The sequence below is a fragment of the Diceros bicornis genome, chromosome 6 (genome assembly GCF_020826845.1).
Source record: "Diceros bicornis minor isolate mBicDic1 chromosome 6, mDicBic1.mat.cur, whole genome shotgun sequence".
NCBI classification, from domain to species: domain Eukaryota; kingdom Metazoa; phylum Chordata; class Mammalia; order Perissodactyla; family Rhinocerotidae; genus Diceros; species Diceros bicornis.
Window position 1 is genome coordinate 54,576,605 of NC_080745.1, and position 21,028 is coordinate 54,597,632.

The window sequence follows — 21,028 nt, forward strand, 5'->3', positions numbered from 1 at the left end:
AGGATTTGTTGCATGATCAGACTTCTCCAGATTCTCCTCTTCTTTCCACATCATTTTGCTTTTCCTTCATATCCCTGATTCCTTCAACTTCCCCCTCTGATATTCACCCACAGTGACCAAAAGTTGATTTATTTTTGCCTCTGATTAGAACATATATGCAAATTTTAGAAAATTCTTTATTGCTTCTCAAAGTTCAATTTTTCTGTAAAGAGTTTCCATCTGTATTATCTCTATAATAAATATTACTCTTATTTGCTATTTTATAAACCAAAAATTTTACACAAACAAATTTTCTCCATCTTCAAACATTCCTATTTGTGGTGTTGGTGAATTCTATATGAAGCTGCATTGGAAGAGAATTTCTAGATCTAAAAAGAATTCTAGTTTGAGCAGAACACTAAAAGCAGGTCCCCTTAATATTCAGAAGCCATATATCATGGTTAATGCTTTCAGAATGTCATCACAATTCTACCAATTACTGTACGTTAAGTATATAATAGAAGGTAGATACTTTCACAATCAGTATTAAGTTGCATCACACAATGTGGCTTCTTTGAGGGTATCTGCATAGTACCTACGAGGATCTATAAAAACCAAGACTCTATCCATCATTTTTGAAAGGTTTTCAATTCCTGAGTTAGTGGCAATGACAAACAATTTGAATTTTACTAGCAGTACATTCCAGTCCTTCACAACCAATATTATAAACCATCTATTCTCCTTTTCTGTTTCTTTATTTTTGTCTGTGGAATGTTTTAAACCTCGATAACTCCACTGTTTGCAATCCCCGTGTTTTGCTCTCTTCCTTATCCAGAGATTTTCAATAAAACTTTCTACAATGGGGGAAATGTTGTATATCTGTGCTTTACAATACAGTAACCAGTAGCCACATATGGCTATTGAGTACTTGAAATGCAGCTAGTGAGACTAAGGAACTGAAAATTTAATTTAACTTAATCTAAGTATTTGTGATATTTAAATTTAAATAGCCATATATGGCTACTGGCTATCTGTTTAGACAGCACATTAGGACTGATAAATGAAAGAGGCCAAAGCATTTTCATAACTTCACTTTGTTCTTGGGCTTTCAACACAAATGGAGTGACTCAATCCAATAGCATCATATGTTAATGACTCAGATTCTTTTAGATCAATGTATGACTAAAAATGAATGCAACCCTGGGAGTCAATAAACAACATCTTATCAGCCTTTGACACTTTGTATTTATTACTGATTGGCAAACATTTATTACTGATTGGCAGCCTTTGACACTTTGTATTTATTACTGATTGGCAAACATTTATTACTGATTGGCAGCCTTTGACACTTTGTATTTATTACTGATTGGCAGCTGGAACTACTGGATCTGAGAAGGGCATTTTCCATACTAGAAACATGATCCTAAAATATTTCTCATATTTTTCATACTAGAGAATATTACTATAATCAGTTTCTTAAAAACAGTTACTTTTTTTTTTATATACATGGTGAGACAGGAGAAGTCGTGATCTCATTGAATTTCAGCCAAGAAGACTAATTGACAAGGTCCCATTTGGCATTCCTGTCAAAAATTATGGCGGAATTTTTATAGTCCTTTCTCGAGACATCGTATCCCCCAAATGCGTACCATACAACTCAGTTTCTCCCTGCATAAATATTTCAAGGTTGTTTTATTGCCAATAAGAAGTATGCTTATTCCTCAAAGAGCTCTATTCTTGTCAAAAATATAAAAATTACCATATGAATGACATTCACAGGATGAATGAAATATTTTATAAGTGTTCATTCTTCTTAGGACAGGCGCAAATGATTTGGCAAAACAATTCTGACTTAAAAACCAAAGACCATTTAAACAAAAAAAGACCAGCAAGAAAATCTTTGCATATAGAAAAGCCAGGGGCCCTCAGAAGACGTGGGAAGATATGTGTAAAGCCAAAGAATTTTAACCTCATAAAGCTTCATTCATCATTGTGATGATTTCAGTGTAAATCTGATCATAAGCATCTAATCCTAATCCAAAATCAAGATGATTGTAAGAAGGAATTATCTTATGGTAAATGAAATTGTATACTCTTGATTCCAAGTTCTTAACATCTATTGGGTCCGCCAGAATGTCCTGTCCACCACTCCACACTGCTGTTGGAACCTTCATATCTTCCACATGGTATAATGGAGGAGTGGGCTAAAAGAAAATGAGGAATAGTAATGTTTATTTTAACAGCATATCCAACTATGAATTGTAAATTGGTTATTTTCTTCTTTCATGAAATGATAATGATTATTATCTGTTTATTGAGTCCATAGAAATTATCTATAGAATCTCAATCTTTGTCAGACAGAAATGGACTGTTATCCAAGCCTTTAAATTGTACTAACAAATGATTTCCACAAACTAGAACCTCTGTGCTACTTAGGTTCCTTGTATGTGAAATGGTGATATTAAGATATATCTGACAAGTCTAATGAGGTTCAAATGACGTGATAAATGGAACTGTGCTTTCTATAGTATTGTAGTAAAAAAATTATGTTTTTTTGTTTTGAACCCATTCTTAGGTCTATCTTTATCATCTTCCTGGGAAATGTAAAGTACTGCATAATATTTTAAAAACAAGTGTTTTCTTAGACCTTTAATACATTTTCACTTTTGTCTTTCCAAAAAGGCCAAAGAATTCAATTTTGAAAAAGCAAAATTACCTGATTATGGTGTAGAATATTTAGAGATGGACTTCCCCAGTCATAAGCTTGAAATGTACCTTTATTAATAAGCTTAAATAAAGATAAAAAACTATTACTAATACAATCTTAAAAAATAAATAGAGCTAGAAATTGCTAAGTCTTACTGCCTCATTTTATAATATGACTCATTGATTTGCATTCAATGTCACCCATATATAAGTCTAGTACTTTTTCTACCACAATGCTATGTGTTCCTGGATGAATGACTTCTAAAACATATTCCCAGAGAACTAGGAATCAGACAAATTGGCACAAATAACATACTTTTAAGAAAAACATTAAGTACATTTTACACACATTTTAATAATGTTTAAACTATAGTAACTTATCATGCTATCTATTAAGCAAGGACCTAATAAACAGATGAAAAAACAACTATGAGTATGATTTCCTAGGGATTAATGGGTGTTTGCCAAGTTATTTTAAAATGCAAATTTTTTCTATCACTAATTTTGTATTATATTTTATTTTGGTGGTACAAAGTAAATTTCAGTTTGTAAATATTTCTTAATAACAAAATATTTCAAATTACTAGGATCCAAATTAATGAAGTCTTACAGTGCAAATAAAATATGCAATACAAATTTACTAGCGCTATATAGACTGCTTTATTGCTTTATAATTCAATTGACATTAAAAAATATTTTCAAGCAGATTCAATTAGTTTGCACTGAAAATTGATACATAGAAAAAATTTTTATCCTTTATGTAGAATGTCCCTTTTATAAAAATTGTCCTATGATGCTTCAAAATAAAGTAATTTTTGCAACATAGTAAGAATGATTTCTGTTGCAAAAGAATTGTCTCAGAATTGGAAGGAGTAAGAAATGGGCCTTTTGTAGCACCCTAATTGTCAGACATAAGTAGTTCAAAGACTATCTCTTCTGCAAAGTGGAGATGCTAGGCAGTGGAAATGTTCTAAACAGATATCTGCAAACAAGAAAATGGAATGAGGCATCATCTTTTTTTAGGAGGTGACATGTTGCTTTGTCGATTATGTGTCAACTGAGTAAAAAAATTCATGGCAATGAAGATACTTGGAATCTAAGAGTACCACCCATCTATAGATTTCAAATGGTATGTGCCTTGGAATAAGATGCTCTCGCACCCTGTGTATAGGCATCAGCTTACACCTTGGCAAATGGTATTAGGAACGTAAGATCATTTTATCCCCAATCTTTTGGCTGCCACATGGGAAATTCTTCTGAGGGAGTAATGAATGAAAGTTATCACAATTTACACATATACCTTAAGTGCTCCTAGAATTTCCATCTATCATTAACCCTTGAAGATTGCCAGAGCTGATGCTAAGTTGACATAAAATACATTTATACCAGTTTTCCATTTTGAACAGAAAAGAAAGCTATCACTTTTGATGGTGAAAGAAAGAAACAATTCTGCCTTTATCACATTCCCCTTACCCCCTCACACACAGGGGGGAGTATCTGTTCTTGGCATCAAAGAAGTTCCCTTTTATTTCCTCAAAAAGGGATGTAATCCATTGGCCACAAAACCAAACAGATAGAGTCATTGAGCCTTATCAAGTACAAGAGGTTTCAAAAAAAAGAGAGGAGAAAGAGAAGCACAGAGAGAGGAGAAGAAAGAAGGGAATAAAGGAAAGAAGGAGGAAATGTAAGAAATTTGCCATTTATTATTGTCATCTGGTTGGAGATGACATATATAAATTATTATTAATTTTAACGAGACTATGAAAACAAACGACAGTACTGTTATGGATAGGTTTATAAAACACCTTCCTTTTTTGTTAAAACACTTAAATACCTCCCTCGATTAAGTGATAAAAATGTTGAGTTGCCTAATAAAATAAAAGATGCCAAATTAAATTGAATTTGGAATATTATAGTGGAGATATTTATACTAAAATTTATTAATTTATCTGAAATTAAAATTTAACTGAGCGTCCTATATCCTTATTTGTTAAACCTGGCAACTCTAAATAAAAGTCATTTAGTTGAAATTTAAGTTCTGCAATAACTTATCTTATTCTAGTCTCCAAAATCATTTTTTTTACTACACCTCATCACATAGCCATGCCTTTCTCCTCATGCTTTTTTATAGATATTAGAAGCTCAATAAATATTGATTGATAGAATTTGAAAAGTTATACTTGAGCATAGTGTAACATATTTTGAACTGACGTTCCTGCTGGAATCTCTGTTAAATACACATCAAGACGACTCTAGAAGAAAGAAAAACAATATACACATTTGTCAATCATTAGTTTCCTTCCAAGAATGAGAATATTTCAAAATAGTAAAACTCTGTTACTTCTATGATTCAGACCTCTGTTTAATCGGTTCAGAAGGAAACATGATTTTCTCCAAAACCAGAAAAATCTAAATTTCTTTGTGTTTTATATGATAATGTTTGATCCAAATTTTTTTTCCTGAGAAATAAGGATCATTTCCTGAATAATCAGTGCCTAGATGAATGACAGTAGATTTATTAAAATGATTCAGACAGAGGAAAAGATTAAAATTCCTTCACATATGATATTCAGACATACATTCATAAATGATGTGAAGGTTTATAAGTGAATTTTGTACATAGTCATATAGATTACTACATCTCAGAAATATTGAACTTTAGAAATTATGTGCAAAATCCATCCTGGATTATAATACAGTTTGCCTATAATAAGCAGATTAAAATATATATATTGGGTAAGTTAATTGTCCCTGGGTTTTAATTTTTACCTATTAAGATAATGATATAGCACCGCTAACACATCATCAAGAAAAAATATTTACTTTAAATCATTAACAACACATACCTCATTTAAGTTTTGGGGATGATAACCACCTACCAATGTGAGTAAATTGTTACAAACTGCATCAAGTACCTCACGGTTGCACACATTCTGACCGATGACTTTATTCATAAATGTATTGAGTAAAAATTCTTTTTCACCAAACAGGATCTGAAATGATATATTTGAGGGATAAGTTTTGATGAAAAAATGTGTTTTGTCCAGTAGAAATCAAGAAAGAAGAAGTAGGAGGTACAAAATTGTAATGTATTACTGAAGAGTAGGATGAGTAAGTTCACTGTGATATTCTACACATAATATGAAAAAGTTGCCCAATAAAATAGTTTGTGTTAGAAATGCTTTTTAATAATTCAACTGGAATGAACATTTTTGAGAGTAATGAACTTGATCTGACTTCAGATAGATAAAATAGAATTTACTTTAATAGAGCAAATGAAAATAAAATTGTATATTTTTGATGCTGTGCTACATATAAATGGAAAACACACTCAGAATTACAACACATACACACAAGTAAGCAGGTAAAATTTGCTAATTTTAAGATATGTCCATTGTAAGAGAAGGTAGTAAAATGGGATTTATCAAGTGATTTTTAAAAAAGAGAGAAAATAAATTTCAAGAGATAGTGGAGCAGAGGAGAAAAAGTGAGTTAAATAAAGTGATAATAGACTAAGAGATGTGGCAATAAAAGAGCAAGAATAGACAGTGAAGAAAAACGTTAAGAAAGTTTATTATAAAAAATATATATTTTCTTTGAAATCCTTCAAGGAGAGGATAGTGTAAAAAGTATACTCAGAGAAATTAATGAGGTAAAAACAAAGGAAATTACCTTAGAGACTAGAATTGTATGTATCTCAGGCATAGAAACTAAAAGAGAGGAAGATATAAAATTTGTAGATAAAAATGAAAGTAAATCAAAAAGGCACAGAATTTTACATAATGTATGATTCTGTTTACATACATTTCTAGAAATGTAAAAACTAATCCTTAGTGACAGAAAGCACTGTCACTATATCTGAGGTTGCTTAGGGCTGGGAGTAAGAGAATGACTGACTGAAAGGAACAGTTGGAAACTTTCTGGGGTGATGAAAATATTCCATAGCTTTATTTTGGCGGTAGTTACATGGGTTTGCACATTTGTCAAAACTTATTGGACAATATATTTAAAATGGGTGCATTTTATTGTAGGTAAGTCATACCTACAGTAAATTAATGAAAAAATAACATAAAAAATCACAAACATGGCAAACATAACGTTTAAAGGAGCATCATATAAGATGTTATAAAGAAAAACCTACAGCGCAAAGACACAACCTTTGGATGTTAAGAGAATATACTTTGTATGCATTTTCTATGAAAGAGGCAAAGCTAAAGTAAGAGTGAAATTAATTACACAGAAAGAGGCTCTATCTAAAGTACACCTGGGTAGTATGTAATGCAAACCAAATATTACTGCAAATATAGAGACTTTAAACAACACAATAATTTTATTTATTTGAAATATTTGTAACATGGCCTGGGAAAATGAGAGAACCCACATTCTTTTCGAGCATACAACAAAAAATTTACAAAAACTGACCAGGGATGTGACTTCCATAAACTCAGAAGAAGACCTTCAAAAAGCCACTCCACAGTAATAGCTTTGAGAACTGTCAAAATCAACTTTTTGATAATTCTGGAAGTTAACCAAAAGCAAGCAATGATCTATAGAGTGTAACTTTAAGAAAACTCTTAAATCTTGGTAAAAATAATGAATTATGAGATGTTTTAGCTTGTGATAATCCTCTGTCCCTTTCCCAGTCTGTAGCAGCTCTGAAAACTGGGAGGCTTGCAACCAATACAGCTTTGTAAATAGCTTCCTTAGCAGCCACTAAGGAAGGCAATGAATGGTTTGAAGCTCCTCAAAATGCCCACTCTCCAGTGAATCATCATTATTTAACCTGTCTGGCAGGTCTTGGAACAATCCTATTCATAGAGCTTGTCTTTATTTGACCTGACTCAGAGCTTACTAAGTGGGAAAAGCCCTATCCCATCTTTAGAGACCTGTGAGGCACTATCAAACATGTTAACGTATGCATAATTGGAGTCTAGAAGAGGAGGAGAGAGAGGGGCAGAAAGAATATTTGAAGAAAGAATGGCGAAAATATTCCCAAATTTGGTGAAAAACATTTATCTTCATATAAAAGAGGATGAACAAACACTAAGTAGGATGAACTCGAAACAGATCCAGACTAAGACACATCACAGTCAAACTGTCAAAAGATAAAGACAAAGAACTTTGAATGCAGCAAGAGAAGCAACTCATCAGAAATCCTCAATACAATTAACAGGTGATTTCTCATCACAAACAACAGAGATTAGAAGACAGTGAAATGGCATATTCAAAGTTCTAAAAGAAAAAATGATCAACCAGGAATTCTATATCTAGAAAAATTATACTAAGAAACAAAGGAGAAATTAACACATTTCTAAAGAAACAAAAATTAGAGAATTGGCCACTAGCAGACCTGACCTACAAGAAATACTAAAAAGAGAATTCAGGCTGAATGAAAGGAATCAGCCAGTAACTTCAATTCACATTAATAAATAAAGAGGGCCAGTAAATGGAAGTACATAGGTATTTACGAAAGACAGTAAAAATGTATTTTTGTTTATAATTCTTTTTACCCTCCCTGATTTAAAAGGCAATAATTATAATAATGTGGTGATGACTTTAATATATAATATATAAATATGTAATTTATATGACAAGAATCGAATAGAAGGAGAAGAAATTGAGCTATATTGATCAAAATGTTTATATACTACTAAAGTTAGTATTAATCTAAACTTGATTGTTTTAAGATGTCATTTGTAATCCTCAAGACAAGAAAAAAATAACAAAAGACATAGTATAAGAAACAGGAATAGAATTAAATGGTACAACTAAAAATATTTAACACAAAAGAAGTTAGCAATGGATGGATATAGGAACAAAACGGCATAAGCCATATAGCAACCCAGTAGCAAAATGGTAGGAAAAAAATGCTACTTTACGAGAAATTACATTAATCTTAAATGGATTAAATACTCCAATTAAAAGACAGACATTAGCAGAAAAGATTAAAAAAATGTGATACAACTACAGATTCAATGTAATCCTTATAGAAATCCCATCTTCCATTTTTGCAAAAATTGGTAAGCTCTTCCTAAAATTCAGATGGAAATGCAAAGTACCCAAAGTAAGCAAAACCATCTTGATAAAGAAGAAAAAAGTTGGAGGATTCACTCTTCCTCATTTCAAAACTTATTACAAAGTTACCAAGATAGTGTGGTATTGGCATAAGGATAGACATATAGATAAATGTAATAGAACTGAAAGTCTAGAAATAAACCCCTATATATATATGGATTTATATATATATATAGTCAACTGATTTTCAACAAAGGTGCAAGTAAATTGAATAAGTTAAGAAGGGTCTTTGCGAAAACTAATGGTCTGCGACAATTTGATGCTCATATCAAAAAATGAAATTGGCCTCTTTCCTCACACCAGTACAAAAATTAACTTAAAATGGATCACAAACCTAAATGTAAGAAGTAATAGTATAAAACCTTCAGAAGAAAAGGAGGAAATCTTTGTCACCTTGGTTTAGGCAAAGATTTTTTAGATACGACACCAAAAACACAAGGGACAAAAGAAAAATGATGAAATGGACTTCATCAAAATTAAAACTTTTCTGCTTCAAAAGACATCATTGAGACAGTTAAAAGACAGTGCATAGAATGGGAGAAAATATTTGCGAGTCATACATCTGATAAGGGACTTGTATCCAGAGTATACATACAGTTCTTAAAACTCAACCATAGACAACTACAAATGAGTAAAGGATTTGAGACAACTACAAGTGAGTAAAGGATTTGAGTAGACATTTCTCTAAAGAAGAGAAATAAATGGCTGATAAGCACATGAAACAATATTTAACATCATTAGCCATTAAGGCAATGCAAATCAAAACTGCAATGGTAAACTACTTCACACCCACTCGGACGTCTATGATAAAAAGACGAGATAATAAGGAGTACTGGCCAGAATGCAGAATGCTCATACACTGCTGGTGGGACTTACAAATATGATATAGTTACCTTGGAAAACATTTAGGAATTTCTTTAAAAAATTAAACATAGAGTTATCATATACCCAGCATTCCACTCCTAGGTGTATACCCAATAGAAATGAAAACGTATGTCCACACAAAAACTTCTAAACAAATATCCATTGCAACACTATTCATAATAGCAAAAAAACTGGAAACAACCCCAATGTCCACTAATGGATTGATAAATGGAAAAACAAAAGTGGTATATCCATACAATGAAATATTATTCTGCCATCAAAAGGAAGGAAGTACTGATTTGTGGTACAACATAGATAAATCTTGAGAACTTTATGCCAAGTGAAAGAAACCAGACACAGAAAATCGCATATTATATGACTTCATTTACATGAAATTTCTAAAATAGGCAAATCTATAGAGACAGAAAGTTGATTAGTGGTGGCCAGGTGCTAGGGGAAGGGAACAATAGGGTGTTTCTTTCTGAGATCATGAAAATATCCTGGAATCAGATAGTAGTCATAGTTGAAACAAATAAAAACCCATGAAACAAGAGTGTTCAAACACGAGATATCAGGCAGCACCAGATAGTGATCCCTGAAAAAGGTAAAAGGTGGAACAAACAAATTGAGCCCCAGAGTTGCTCAGCTATTGCCTGAAGAGTATTCCCAGGACACAGCACAGGAACCCCAGCAAAGCTGGGAAAGCTATGTGAATTAATGAGATAGGGTTGAGATTTTGTAGAAGGCCAAGGTAGCTAAATTTACCATGGAAAAGGAGAGAGAATGAGAGAAAGAGAGAGAGAGATACCCAGAGAGAGAGAAGAAAGAGATCCAGAGATCTACAGGGGTTCCACCTGGATTCTTCAGCTTAGTATACAACTATATATGCACTTGAGGAAGCATACTCAAGGACAGGAAATGAACCATATGAAAAAATTGGCGGTAACAATTCCTGGAGCCAGAAGGTCTGTGCCCACCAACCAGATTTGAAAACCTCACAATTAACCATTATTAGAGTAATTAGTGAGTAACCGACACAGAGGAAGGAAAAATTACATCTAGACTAAAGGCTGTTCTGGTTTCTACTAACAAAGCAAAAGAGCAAGCCTCAAAATGAGCAAACTGCATTGCACAACAGAAGCTCAAAACTGTTTCTAGAATTATCCAGCATGCAATAAGAAAAAAGTCACAAAGACTGGCAATCAATCAAAAACTACCAGTCACACAAAGAAGCAGGAATTAGACCCGTATGGGGAGAAAAATAAATCAATAGAAAGATTCAGAACACAAATATTATAATTAGTGGACAAGAATACTAAAAGTTATTTTACCTATACTCCAAATGTGTAAGACAATAGAAGAAAAAATGAGCATGTTAAGTAGAAACATGGATGATATGAAAAGACTCAAATTGAAGTTTTAGAAATTAAACTTAAAATATCTGAGACGTAAAACACACTGCATAGGATTAAGTAGAAAATAAAATAGTGAAGAAGAAAAGATTATTTAACTTGAAGACATAAAAATAGAAATTAACCAAAAAGCAACATGGAGAGAAAGTATTGAAAAGAAATAAACGAGTATCAGTGATGCATGGAACTATTTAAAAGTCCTAATATATGCATCATTTTAGGCCCCGAAGGAGAGGCTGGAGAGGTGGTCCTAGAAAATGTTCTTTAAGAAATAATTTCTGAAATTTTTAAAGTTTGATTTTCCCAAACTATGTACCCATAGATCCAAAAGACTTAATGAATCCCAGGCATAAGAAACATGAAAAAAATTATACCAAGGCACATAAAAAAATTGCTTAAAACTAGTAATAAAAGAAAAAATCTAAAAGTGGTCAGAATGAAAGACATTACATAACAGAGGAAAAATCGTAACAATAAGAGAGTTCTTGGAAACAATGTAAGCCAGGAAACATGTAGCAACATCTTTATCAATGAGAAATCAAAAAAACTATAAACCTAGAATTCTATCCCCAGTGAAAATATCTTTCAGAAACAAAGGTAAAATAAAGAAAATTTAAAAAGCTGATATAATTAATTATCAACATAAAAAATGTTAAAAGTCCTATAATCAAAAGGAAAATGATACCAGATGTAAATCAGATTCTACACAGTGAAATGAAGAACACAAGAAATAGTAAATATACAAGAATATGTAAAAAATGCCTTTCTTGTTTTTCAATGAAGAAATAATTTAGAAGATAAGTTACTGTCTAAACAAGGAAAGAATAATGTATTTTGGTGTTGGTAACATATATCAACCTAAAGAGTATATGACAAAAATAGCACAAGTTCCAGGAGAGGGGAAATGAGAGTTTACTGTTTTAAGGTTATGATACTATATGCTAAGTAGTAAATATTACTTGCACATAGACGGTGATAAGTTACAGCAGTATACCATAACCCCTGAAGCAACCGTGAAAAAACAAAACAAAATAAATCGATACACTTAATAAGCCAATAAAGGAGATAAATGAAATCATAAAATATATCCAGTTAATCCAAATAAGGCAGAAAAAAGGGAACAAAGAACATATTGGACAAATACAAATAAATAGCAAGTTTTATACCAACCACAATAATAATCATATTAAATATAAATGGTCTAAACACATTTACTTTATTAATTATTTTAACAATAATTAAAAGACAAGAATGGTTAAATAGGATTAAATAGAAAGTTCCAACTCTATGGTTCTAATAGAAATCTACTTTATATATAAAGACAAATAGGTTGAGAAATAGAATGGAAAAATATGCTATGATAAAATTAATCAAAAGGAAGTTAGAGTGGCTGTATCAACCTTAGACAAGATAGATTTTAGAGCAAAGAATATTAACAAAGATAAAGTGGGCCATTTAATGACAACAGGATCAATTCATCAAGAGGACATAAAAATCCTAAATGTCTGTGTACCTAAGAAAGCTTTGAAATGCGTGAAACAAAAACAGATCTGTAGGGAGAAATAGACAAATCCACAATTACAGTGGGAAGTTTCATCAATAATAGAGAGAACAAATACAAAATCAGTTAGAATAAGGAAATCTTGACGATATTTTGACCAACATCACTTAATTGACATTTAAAGAACACTCCACCCAACGCAGCAGAATACATAGTTAATGTACATTCTTTTCAATGCATATGAAACATTTACCAAGATGGACCATATTCAAGACTATAAAGGAAGATTCAATGAATTTAAAAGGATTCAAATTATGTAAACTATGTTTTCTGGACAAAAAAGAATTAGATTATGAATCAATAACAGAAAGATACTTGGAAAACCTCCAGATACTTCGAAACTGTATAACACACTTTCAAGTAACCAAAGGGTGAAATAAATAAGACATCAAAAGAAAAATTGAGGTATTTTAACTTGAATGAAAATGAAATCATAACATATTCAAATTTGTTGAATATCCCTAAGGCAGCACCTACAAAGAAATTTATAGCCATAAGTGCTTAAACTAGAAAAGAAGAAAGTTTAAAAAGCAATGATCTAAGAAACCAGGAAAGGAAGAAATTACTAAATCAAAAGTTAGAAGAAAGGAAACAGTAAAGATCAAGTGGAAATCAATCAGCTATTAAGAATACATGATAGGGCAAATCAGAAAAATCAAAGGCTAGTTCTTTGAGAAGATTAATAAAATTAATGTCTCTATCCAGACTGATCAGCACAAAAAGGAAAGATGCAAGAAATTACCAATATCTAGAACAAGACAAGGGACATCACTACAGATTCTATACAAATTAAAAGAATAGCAAGGAAATATTATGTATAATTTTGTGGCAATAAATTCAATAACAGAACAAATGGGCACACTGAAGAAAGATTACCAAAGTTTATTCATGCATAGATAACCCGTACAGCTATAAGTCTATTAGAGAAATTCATTTTGTAGCTAAACACTCCCAACAGAGAATTCCAGGCTCAGATGACTTTACTGGCAAAATATATCAAATATGTATAAAAGATAGAATGCCAACTATATATAATCTCTTGCAGAATAATGAAGCAAAAGGAATACTTCCCAACTCATTTTATGAGGCCAGTATTACTGTCATACCAAAATTAGAAAAAGAGATTATAAGAAATGAAACTACAGCCAATAGGCCTTATGAATAGAGATGCAAAAACGTTCAAAAAATTTTTTTCAAATTGAAGACACCAATATATAGAAAGCATAATACATCAAGATCAAGTGTGGTTTATCCCTAGAATGAGAAGTTAGTTTAACCTTCAGAAAATCTATCAGTGTAATTCACCCTGTTAACAGATTACTAAAGAAAAATCATGGGATCATTTCAACAGGTGCAGAAAAAACACCAAACAAGATCCAACATTCACTCCTGATAGACATTCTCAGCAAACTAGGACTAGAAGGTAACTCACTTAAATTAATAAAGTGTCTATGAAAAACCCATACTTAATATCATATAGTAGTGAAAGACAGAATGCTTTCCCTCTAAACACAGGAAAGGATGTCTGCTCCTGCTCTTTATATTCAACACTGTCCTGGAGGTGTTAGCCAGTACAATAAAGCACACACACACAAATTACATTTAAAAAGTATCGACACTAAAAAAATAAAGAAGTAAAACTGTCTTTATTCATAGAAAATATGATCCTCTAAATAGAACACTATGAATCTAACAAACAGCAATTAGAACTAATAAGTGTGTTTAGCAAGACTGTAGGATATAACATCAATGTACAAAAATGAGACTTTTTCTATATCCTAGCAACTAACAATCAGAAATTCTTATTTTTTTAAACCTGGGAAAAATTGGAGAAGCCTTAAATAAATAGAAGGGATATTATTTTCATGAACTGGAAGATTCAAAATCCCAACAAAGTTTTGGTTTTTTTTTTGTTTGTTTTGCTTAACAGAAATTGGTAACTAATTTTAAAGTTTAGTGCAAGGAACTATAATAGGAAAATAATTTTTATTTATTTATTTATTTTTGTGAGCAAGACTAGCCCTGAGCTAACATCCCACACCAATCCTCTTCTTTTTGCTGAAGAAGACTGGTCCTGGGCTAACATCCATGTGCATCTTCCTCTACTTTATATGGGACGCTGCCACAGCATGGCTTGACAAGCGGTGCATCTGTGCGCATCCGGGATCTGAACTTGCGAACCCCGGGCCGCCGCAGCGGAGCTCACTCACTTAACCACAACGCAACCAGGCCAGTGCCCAGGAAAATAATTTTTAAAAAGAAGAGTATAGGTGGAGAAGTCACAACTCTTGGCTTCCAGAATTACTATAAAGATTTTCATAGGCATGAAATGTTTAACTAGTCTACTCAACAACAATAGTAGGATATGCAAGTTAAAAATAAGGTTAAGAAGGTAGTTGCTGCTATTTTTAATAACAGGCCTAAACCCAGAATGTTAGTTAACACTTTTTATATAAAAAGAAGCGCAACAAACACATGGCAATATTATCTATGTTTTTAAGAGTACATATGTATGCAAATGCGTAAAAATAGCTGGAACTATAAACTAGTAAAAGTTATAAGCTCTGAGGAGAGGGGATGGATGGATGCAAGTACACATATGAAAAGATGCTCATTCATTAGTCATTAGGTAAATGCAAATTAAAGCCACAGCAAGAAACCACTCCATACCAATTAGAATGACTAAAATTTTAACCCGGGAACACCAACTGATGGCAAGAATGCAGAGGAACTGTTACCATCACATTTCATTGGTGGTGCAAACTGGAACAGCCACTTTGGAAAACTGACGTTTTTCATAAAGTTAAACATTCTCCGACCATATGATCATTGTTGTTACCACGAACAATAAGATTTCCAATAATTTTATTTATCTTTCATTAAGATATTTCCTATATTTTCTACAATATTCCTGCACTAAATATATAATTAAAGTAATGACTACAGGTGTAATGGAGAGACTTTAGTGTAGGCAGAGGCAAGATGATGGCACAAAAAGAATGAAAGTTGAAAGGGGAGAAAACACTTTCAACTTATTGAAATTTCAGTGTGCAAAATTAAAGAAGATCATGGTAGTAAACTTGAAAGAGAAATAGAGATTGTGGATTTGCATAAGAAGAAACTGCATTAACAATGATTTGTAAAGACAGACAATACATATAAGGAAAAAAGGGGAAAAAAAGCTTGATGAACTGGGTGATGCAAGGCTGCACACCACACAGAACGCAACATCAAGTTGAGGAGAGAGCTACATTACAGCCAAGCCAGTGAGGGACAACTGAGCGTTTTAATCCAGCAGGAGGCTGTCAGCATCTCTCTTCTTTTGCTTGGCTCACATTTCCTCATTCTGAAAACTATAAGCATATGCTATAAGGAATCACAAACCTTGAACAGTGTTGGGTGGATGTAAGCAATAAGGCGCAAAATACTTGTTGTGTATTTAACAGTGGCAACTGGACCCAGTGAAAAATTGATTTTAATTTTTTCAGCCAGTTGTGGGTTTATTGCAAATGCAGCAAAAGCTGAAAGAAAACAAGAGAAGCGACTAGTTTCCCAGGGTTCTCTCCTGCTTCCAATTCGCATTGTCATTTGGCTAGTCCACCTAAGATTATATAACATGGCTGTTACTTTTGCCATGTGTCCCAGACTGGTCTCCAGGGATATCCCTACAACTAGCCCTGCACATGGCCACCAGATTAATTTCTCTAAATCTCATTCAGTTTGTCTGAGTGGTTGCTGATTCCATAGCCTGACATTCAGTGACTCGTAGTGTTTTATTTCATTAGCCAACAATCTGGAAAAAATAAACCATTCCTCCTCCCATTGGCCAATTTTTCTTACACTTTCGGGATTCTAATTGGTACTTATATGCTTTCCTCTCTGGGCTGTTCCACCTGTTTTTTCTCTATTGATTACTTGGAATCTGGTTTACGTGTATTGAGGACCTAGATACATCCTCTACTATTTGGGCCTCTTTTCCAGAGAGGCTGAGCAATCTGCCTTCCAAAAGACCATCCATATTCAAAGCTCAGCTCAACATTCTTTTTTTTTCATAAAATCTTCCCTAATAACTATGTTGAAGGAGATGTCTCCTTCCAAGGCCACAGGATGACTTTCATGGCCCCAGACACTTTTGCCTTCATGGGACTCTTCCTCCACACACACAAAACAATGCAAAACCATATTTTGTGATTGTGTTGATATAAACACGAATATATTCTATGATGGATTATTTTCATTTTTTTATGAATTTAAAAGAACTTAAATACTTTTTTGGTACCTAAAGTATCATGAACCCTAAGAACTTGGCCTCCCATGCCTAATGGGTTAGTCAGCACTCTCCTCTCTGCTCTCCTTTTTCCTGTCCACCCGACTGCCCTTAAGCCTTTTCTCAATGCTATTCCTTTTGCAATGGTTCTCCAAAAGTGGTGGTTTTGCCACAAAAAAGGGACATTTGGCAATGTCTGGAGACACTTTTGGTTGTCACGACTCCAAGGATGAAAGGAGGAGGATGTGCTATCTGAATCTAGTGGGTAGAGATCAGAGATGCTATTAAGCATCCTACTATGCACAGGGCAGTCTCCCACAGCAAAAATGTGTGGCCAAAATATCAGTAGAAATGAGAGTGAGAATTCTTGCCTTATTGGATTTTGAGCTTTGAGGAAATGAGATTTCTTTAGTATACAGTATATATTGCAAATATCAGCCAGCCAAGTATATTTCAAATGGTAGGTACTCTGCCCAGTTAAACAAATAAATATTTGAATTAATTAGAAATGTTTTCCTGGTGAGTTGAAAGGTCTGGAAGCATCTAATCTTTATTGGATTTTCAGTATAAAAATTAACACGCCTCATACCAGCCTAGAGCAATACCAGGCAATCCTCAAAGAAAGCTCACTGGGCAGCAGAATGTAACTTCTCAAAGAAGCCAAACTAACAAGGCTACAGACTTTTCATAAGAAGTGTCAACACACACAGCTTTCTAATAAGAAAGCACTATAAGGAAAAGAAAAAAAAAAAACATGCCAGGTCCTCAATCTTGGAAATTCCAGGTGCAGAGAATCTCAGGTGAATCTAATACAAGCATCTTGTTAAAAGTGTGTGGTATGATTGGAAAGACGATGTTAATATATGATGATATCCAGTACTGTTGTTCATTTTAAAAAGATTATGCACTGATCTACCATAATAAAACAATTATCATTGGCTTTTAAATTTTGCTCCTTTTGGCTTATCTGTTTGTTCTGAATAATTATAGTGAATATGTGTGATTTCTAAAAATGAAATTCTTTTTAAAAAGAAATGTTTTCTTTGTTGTTTCTTAAAATAAGAATTGTAGCACAATCAGATTCTAGTATTTCTTCGCATACCAATAAGGGCGCCCTGGGAATAGCCCACATAATAAATTTGCTTTTGTCCTGTTTTCTTCACAATGAAATCAATGGTGGCTGGCAGATCATATTTCACCATTTCATCAAAACTGCATGAAACAAAAATGGATAAAACTTGTTTTAATTCTTTTTAGTAGTAATAAAGTTATTTTCATGTTTTAAACTATGGACTTAAAGAGCCCCTCTAAAGGGAGACCTGGGTAGTAGGAGCTAACATTGATTTAACACTTTCCATATGTTAGCTGCTACTATGCTACCTGCTTCTAAGTACCACTTTATTCAATACTCACAAAACACCTTTGAGATAAGTTTGTAACTATGCACATTGTAGAGCTGGGGAAACTGGAAACATGCCTGTGATCCTAGCCAATAGCTGATAGACTAAATTTTAGAGTACTCTTGTTCTAGAGGCCAACTTCTAAGACACTACATTATATGGCTTTCCCATAAAGGAAATATGAGCAATATACTGTTTAAAACTGGGTAGCAGATGAAATAGTTGCTCAACTTGCAAAGATGAAAATAGGAAGTTTCTTTGTTTAGGCAAATGGACAAGGGCAAATGCCATGTTATTCCACTGCTCTGTGACACAGAGCAACCATGTGCATTTTACCCTGTCTTCTCCCCCCTCCTCCATTCTTTCTTTTTTCTGAAAACAGCAGGATTCACACTCAAAGTCAAAGGAGTGGATGGATTGGCAATGTATTAATATTTAGGAAGCTGGGGGAAGAACAGGAAATAATGTGTTTTTCATATATTTTATTCTATATTTTAGGCACATTAAGAACAATATAGAGCAATTTTTCCATTTAAATCTTAAATATTATTCAACAGTGACATATTTTAACAAAATACCTTCATTCCAATTCTGCAAATTTATTTAAATATTAATAATATAAGAAACATTTAACCCATTTTTAAGTCAAAATAAGACAATACAGATTTTTTTCCCTACCTGAAAGCCCAGAATTCTTTGGAATCTGTTTCCAGGTACAAGTGTTTCCTGGAGAACCTATTTCCTCTGCTGTTTCCCAACCAAACATCATAACTAACACCTGCCAGAACAAAGCCCAGGCTGCTGTTGGGAGGATTCAAAATCCAGATATTGGAACTTAATAGCACATCATGCTATAAATACAAAATTGGCTTTTGGACTGAAAAGAAATCATGGAAAATGTTTTATAACAGAAAAGTCCACTGCAAATTACAACACAGGTTTTCAAACTACCGTAATACAGTCAGGACTATTTGGCTTGTATCCCAAAGAAACGTGCTAACAATTTATTATATTTATTTTACAAACAAATATTATTCCATAATCCACAGGGCAGAAGAATTTCCACATCCTTTTCTTGCCCCACCTTCTCAACTGTAAATTTCCTTAGTGGATGTTTTTTAATTTCTATGATTTATAAGTTATATTCTTTTTAAGTAAAGAGTTTATGCTTCATGAAAAGCAAAAGAGAAATAACCAGAAACAGAAATGCTTTGGGCCCCCCAAAATTCATGTGCTTATTATTAAAGAAAAAGGTTATGCTCCTGAACTTGAATAGCATCTGCATCCTCTCAGTTCTTGGGCAGAAAGGAGGAGTGAACCAGATCTCTGTTGTTACACCATCAAGAGCAATTATGAATACTTCCTTCAGCAAACTGAAGCATCCCGGAGAATAATGTGGTTGAAAGTTCTGTGGCTTCTATTCAGGGACTCTGAGTTCCCACCCAGTGCACCAAATAAAATTCATGGGCCAGTATATGCTCCACTTTCTCATCACAGAAGACAATGTAAATCAGGTGTCACTCAGACCCTCAGCTTTATCTCAGAGAGTCAAGGAGATGCTAGGGTTTTTTATGGGTAACTTAATCTCATCTTCTCTGATTAGAAGGTATTTGACTAGAATGTATTTGATTCAGGACTTGAAAGTTTCATTTTTTCCCCCTCATTCCAATCCTACCTAAATGATTAGCGTCATTCTTTCCATGAGGAATTCGGTAGAGTGGAAGGGTGTAACCATCTGCGGTTATAACTTCATGCATTTCATGTGGGTAACCCCAGTAGGAAATCATCTGACTCTGAATGGAGAAAAGACAAAACATTATCAGCTTCATGAATTCACTTGGCCATTTCTATGCTTCTTAAAGTAGAATTTCTTATTGGTTGGGGTAACATATACTATGTAAAGAGAGCTTTCAGATCCTAATAATAAAAGAAATTTTAAAAGAATGAATGAAAGTAATAGTGCCAAAGTTTCTGGAAGTGTGTTTTTTTTTAATTAGTGATGAGAATAACTTACAGTATTCGTATTGGCTTCAGGATTCACAGGTTTTTTTCCAAGCAAACAAAATGCATTTCCAACCATCTGGATCAAGCACACTGTTGTAAGCAGCCACCACATTTTGAACCTACTAGGGGGAAAAGTTATTAGCATAATGCAGTAAATGTTACAATGTAAAGTCTTGTTATTGGCTGCCTTGCTATTTGCTTCACAGATTTTCCATTCGTCACCTTATCCTCTGGTTTTCCCTGTGTCTTATTGCCTTATCTGTTAGACGGTTTTACAACACTTCTGTTATTCTGGTCATTTCCTTTCAGTTGCGTACATGATTCTATTTTTTCAAAGGTCCTTTTGTCTGTCAACCTACCCTTGTAGACTTGATGTCAGGGCTGCCATTTAATAACTGTTATGGGTTGAACTGTGTCTCTCTGCTGCTCCTTGCCCCCAAAAAGATATGTTGAAGTTGTAACACTCAGTACCTTAGAATGTCACTGCATTTGGAAAGAGGGTTATGGCAGGTTATTTAAGTTAAATTAAGATTATGTAAATTAAGATGAAGTAATACTGGAGTAGAATGAGCCCCTAATCCTATATGATTGTGTACTAATAAGAAGACGGCCATGTGAAGACGCACAGGGAGAATGCCATGTGATGACGAAGGCAGAGATTGGAACCACAGCTGCAAGCTCAGGAATGGCACAGATCGCTGGCAAGTCACTAGATGTTAGGAAGAGGCAATGAAGGTTCCCCTACAGGTTTCAGAGGGAG

The 21,028-nt window shown here is 33.4% G+C and overlaps 1 protein-coding gene across 1 annotated transcript; it reads right to left on the minus strand.

The window, feature by feature from the left end:
* Window positions 1-1,585: 1,585 nt before the first annotated feature.
* LOC131406796 (gastric triacylglycerol lipase-like) lies at window positions 1,586-20,380 on the minus strand. The gene is given in 9 exon segments (XM_058542679.1): window positions 1,586-2,183; window positions 2,696-2,767; window positions 4,866-4,937; window positions 5,532-5,678; window positions 15,982-16,118; window positions 17,967-18,076; window positions 18,943-19,141; window positions 19,940-20,057; window positions 20,279-20,380. Coding segments are annotated over 9 exon segments (1,191 nt in total). The 3' UTR covers window positions 1,586-1,949.
* Between the last annotated feature and the right edge of the window lie 648 nt (window positions 20,381-21,028).